The sequence below is a fragment of the Crassostrea angulata genome, chromosome 10 (genome assembly GCF_025612915.1).
Source record: "Crassostrea angulata isolate pt1a10 chromosome 10, ASM2561291v2, whole genome shotgun sequence".
Classification (NCBI taxonomy): domain Eukaryota; kingdom Metazoa; phylum Mollusca; class Bivalvia; order Ostreida; family Ostreidae; genus Magallana; species Magallana angulata.
The window spans coordinates 38898518-38903735 of record NC_069120.1 but is presented as its reverse complement, the minus strand read 5'-3'; the positions used below and the strand labels follow the sequence as shown (position 1 = coordinate 38903735).

Sequence of the window (5218 nt, the reverse complement as noted above, 5' to 3'; positions counted from 1 at the left end):
TTTCTTTATAACAAATAATGTTAAGTTTTTCTTTTTGTGTTAATTTTTCGTGATGTTATTGGTATTTTTTTTACCTTTATCTATATTTCAAAAAATTATGAATTTTTTTTTTTTTTTACATAATGTGCAATTTCTTCAGATGCATCAAATAATAAAATTAACGATGATTGTGATGTGATTTTCCATATTAAAATGTAAATTAAGATTAAATGAAACATTTCTGCAAATTTAGTGAATTTTGGAGAAAAAATTTTTGGACCCCCCAGCCTCCTTAAATCAACAACATACTGAATAGCGTTCTGATTTTATGATTTTAACGCAGATACCAATCTTTCCCAAAACATCTCCTTCGCTGTTTTTTCGTTTGTCCATTCTATAAATGTGGTAGACTTCAAAAGCAAGTGTAAGGAGTTGTTCATGTTTTTGGTCAGAATGTTTTCCAAAACGACAACAACCACCGTGTTTTCGCCGTGATTCATCGAACGTAACTGTGCCATCATTGTTTCGAACCGACACCAATGGCTTTGGGCAAAACTATTAGAGAGGATGATAAGAATCTTTCTACTTCGGTGCATAGCGTCAGTGATGTTGTCTACGATTAGTTTTCCTACCTGAAAATCCCTGTCATGTAAGCACAGTTTCAGGTTTTCTTTGTTCTCCAATCTTGGTATCATTTCTGAAATGACCCAGATTCTGTCGTCAGAATTGTAAGCTACAAAAACATCAAATGCAAAATCATCACCACCAAGGACTTCGTATCCCCTCTTTTTTGCGCGCAAAAGGTACAAATAGTATTTGATATGCCAGCGTTTTTTGTATATTATAAAGGAGACAATAAATATAACTAAAACTGCGGAAAATATGGATATAGCCATGATGATGTAGGGATTTAGTGGATGACAGAAAAGGTAACTTAGGTGAAAATCCGCGAAATTTTTCCCTTTCCATTCTTGTGGCAAATTACATATATAATCATCTGGCCATCCAAGAAGGCGATTAGGATTGGAATCGACCCATTTCCGAAACCAAACAAGGTCACAGTTGCAAAGAAATGGATTGCCCTTTAAACTCATCTGATTAATCTTAATGGGAATATTTGTCTCATTTATACTGGTTATTTTGTTATTGTCCATCAGAAGAAAATTAAGAGACGATGAGGCAAATAATTTTGTTAGATGGGTTTGGTTGAAATCACAGTCATTTAAGTAGAGTTTCGTTAAGTTTGGCATGACCTGGAAAAGTGATGGTGGAAACGTTGATAAGTGCGTTCTGTTCAATGTTAATTCTTCAAGACTCGTAAGAGGCTCAAATAGTTGACGCATCTTTTCCTCCATGCTGTGAGATAGAACAAACTGTACTTCAGTCATATCCAGAACTCTTAAATTTCTGGTATAATTGAAAATGTTTCTGTGATGTTTAAGAACGTTGAATTTATTACCCATGTACAAGTATTGTAGCGAAGAACTATTTAAGGAGTATTCCTGAAGAGCAAAATTAGCATCCATGTTTTCTATAGACAATAAAACGATAGAGGATAGCCCGCTGATAAAGTTTCTTCCTAATGTTTTGATTTTGTTTTCTCCCAGGTACAGCTTTTGAATCTTTGGTAAGCAGTGTCTGAAAAATTTGCCTCCTGGTACAACAGTGATTAAATTGTCGCGCAGATCGAGTTCTTTGAGAATTGGACAACTTGGTCGTTTAGTGTGGACGTAACAAAAATTTGGAACAGACAGTAATTTGTTATTGCTCAGGAAGAAAACCTCAAGTTTTGGCATCATCACGTTGAATGACACATTTGAAATTTGGTTGTTCTTGAAGGAAATTTCTCTCAAATGAGTAGACAATGGAGACATTATATCAACGATGTTGCTTGATATTATATTTTCATCAAAGACGACTCGTTCTAAAGATGAGTTGCTTAGATACAGGAAAAACTTTTTGGACATAGCTTGTGGATCCAATTTCAAATATGTCAAGCGGATTTCTTTTAATGTACTATTTTGTAATCCTAGAAAAGCTTTATGTAGTTTCCTTGAATTAAGGCCACTGTTCTTACTTAGGTCGAGAAACTCTAGATGAGGTAGCATGCAGAAAACTAGTCTTTCGATGTTAACAATGCGATCATTTGTCAAGTCAAGTTTCGTCAAATGTAGGCTAGATATATTTTTAAATACATCCGCTCTCATGTATCCTAAGGAATAATGCCTGAATATAAGACTCGTTGTGTTTTCAGGCAGTGGTGGGATATACCGTTGATGAGAACCATGGCCATCGCAAGTTGCCGTGTCTCCATTGCACACACATAAACTTGGACACGGAGTATTTCCAAGCAATATCTCACCATTCCCTGTCAAAACAATTAGTATTAGCACCGACGCTATCTTGGCCATACTGCACTGCACGCGTTTTCTAAATCATATTTTGAATAAATTTAGAAATAATAAATATACTTTCAACAGGAAATATTTTATTGACAGGTGCCTTATCACGCGAATACTTCCTGTGAATGCTTGAATTTTACCTATACTTGTGTAGATCTTATCTCTCAAACACTGTTTCATGGAATTTTATTTTCCTTATCATTGATACCGCATGTACATGTGCGGATATAGGGGGTCTAGAAAATTCAAATTTATTTAATTCTAATAGTAAAATTTCCGACAATAGGTATCGGACACTTCCCAAACACTGTTATATTTTGGGTCTTCCCCCTCCCCATCCGCGCATAAAAGAATACCCCCCCCCCCCCCCACAAGATGAAATTCATACGTGAAAAATATGGAAGCGGTTATCTGTCTACATATTTCCAGCTCCCCCTACATTCAAAAGCCTCTATAATTCATGGGCATAGTAAGTGTAAAAGGCATAATTCATAATTTTATAGCGTATATTATCATGTTTATACTTGTCCTATATCATGATTTCATATTTTTAAAAATTGAATGGAATTTGAGTGCAGATATATACCTGTACGCCTATATAAAAAAAACTGGACTCCGATAAATGCCTACACAAAATGTATTTTAGTATATCTGATGCACTAACAAGATATGATTTCAACATCACAATATATAAGACCCACTTACAAAGACGCAAGACAATGCTTCTAGTCTTCTACACCAATTAAATAAAAAAAAATGATTGAAATCATATTTAGTTGAACACACTGTATATGGCGGATAATATAAAATCCACTGACAATTTTGGCATGAACCTACGCATGCCCTTTGGTTTCCTTCATATGCAGGAAGAACAATCAGGTTTATTTTGTGCAGCTGTTCTTAATATTCCTCAACTTAAACTTATCAGTTAGTTTTGCCTCTCATAAATAATTTAACTTTTCTTCCTTAAAGGGGCATGGTCACGATTTTAATTTTTCCCATTGTTTTATTAGGAACAATGTTTAAGTAATGCATTTCTATAATGCTCAACTAAAGTTTGAGCGTCAGTCGTAGAATTATAAGCAAGTTACAGAGCCTATAATTCTTTTACACGAGCCTTGTCTACGTATCAAAGAGCTCGGTGGCTTACTTAGAACTTAACAAATGACACTTAACATTTTGGTTAAACATTGGAATTACTGTGAAAATTAAAAATGGACAAAATAAAATTTTAATTTTTTTCAGCGTATATAGCTCAGGTTGTGACTATACCTCTTTTAAAAATTATCAGAGTAAAGGAGATGGCTCTCAAAATATACAACATACATAATTTAATTTCCAAAAATTGAATAAACTCGTTATACAGTAAGAAAGGTTATCTTTTTAACTATCAGTTAACTGTAATTTCTTACAGTTAGCTATATCTCTTACATTACTGATTAGTCGATTGGATATTTCTTTTATTTCTCATGTTACCTCTAGACTACTATATGGTAATGTGTACATGATAGTCATGTTATATTCAAACCATTTGCCAATCGGAATTGTTCCATCTATAAAGCCTAAAATGAAAGCAAAAGTTGACATTTCTGCACCACCTCATCTTCCTGTCCGGAAGCTGCTGTTCTCAACTATCTTAATTCACCATTGCTTTTTAAAGAAATATTCTCTAGCCAAATACTGGACGTTAATGCAAATAACGTATTACTGAAGAAAACCCCCCCCCCCCCCAAAAAAAAATAACTTTTAGTTTAATCAGATGTAATCATATAATTAAATCATGATGCCAATTGCATTGATCTATACCACAGGCCAGGGACTTTTTCCGCTCCTTCAGGGTCGAATTTGAGACATTTATGACCATAGAAAAAACCCATTTCTCCATTTTAAAAATATTTAGATTTATTTATATTGGTATTTTTAGTGGGTTTTTTTTCTTCAAAATTTGAATATAAAATATTGAGTTATAAGCACGATTCATAGAATGACATTCTTTGTTGATAGTAACTTTATGAAGATTTTATTTTCTGATGTCAAAAATCATTTTCTGATATTAAAAAAATTCGATAAGAAAAATTCGATTTTTTGATATAGAACAAAAATGATTTTCTGATATCAAGAATTCAAATTTTTGATAAAAATAAAACATATTTTTTGATATCAATTTTTTTTTTTTTTGATATTAACAATTCGAATGATTGATATCAAATATTATTTTTTTATATACATGTATCAGAAAATACCTCAAAAACATCAAAACAGCGCCTCATATATGCAAAGTTTCTAATTTAGGAATAAGGAATCATTCTTAGAGTATTATGTGGTGATTAAAAAAGATCGGTTCGATAAAATACAATATAGCCCGAAAAGTTTTTGAATAGATTTGATCACACCAAACCGTATTTGATCCTGTATTACTCATATTTTTGTAATTTTCAGCAATTGTACGATTAAACATTAATAAACATTTTCATTGCTGAAATTGGACTATACTTTACAAAATCGATTCGTAGTGTTATCACAGATAAAAACACAAGAAAATGTAAATATTAATTTTCGTACCATTGAGATGGATTTAATTAAGCTAATTCAACGAACCAAGAAGAATGGACGCAGATTCACTACGGTGTAAAATAGAAAGGAAACAAAAGGCACATGGACCACATCGCCCACCTGTGCAAACGAAAACCATGGACTGTCTTTAGATTATAAAAATGATTTCAAAATATCGAGACAATTTAGTATAGTATATCTTGATATTAAAAAATAATAAGGCTTATTTTGATATTTGGAATTATTTGATTTGATAATATTAAAAAATCATTTTTGATATCAAA

General features: G+C 32.5%; 1 protein-coding gene across 1 annotated transcript; it reads right to left on the bottom strand.

The window, feature by feature from the left end:
• Positions 1 to 305: 305 nt before the first annotated feature.
• Positions 306 to 2390, bottom strand: LOC128164706 (toll-like receptor 6). Its single transcript, XM_052828698.1, has one exon. It carries the CDS (start codon positions 2388 to 2390, stop codon positions 306 to 308), a length of 2085 nt encoding a protein of 694 aa, XP_052684658.1.
• Between the last annotated feature and the right edge of the window lie 2828 nt (positions 2391 to 5218).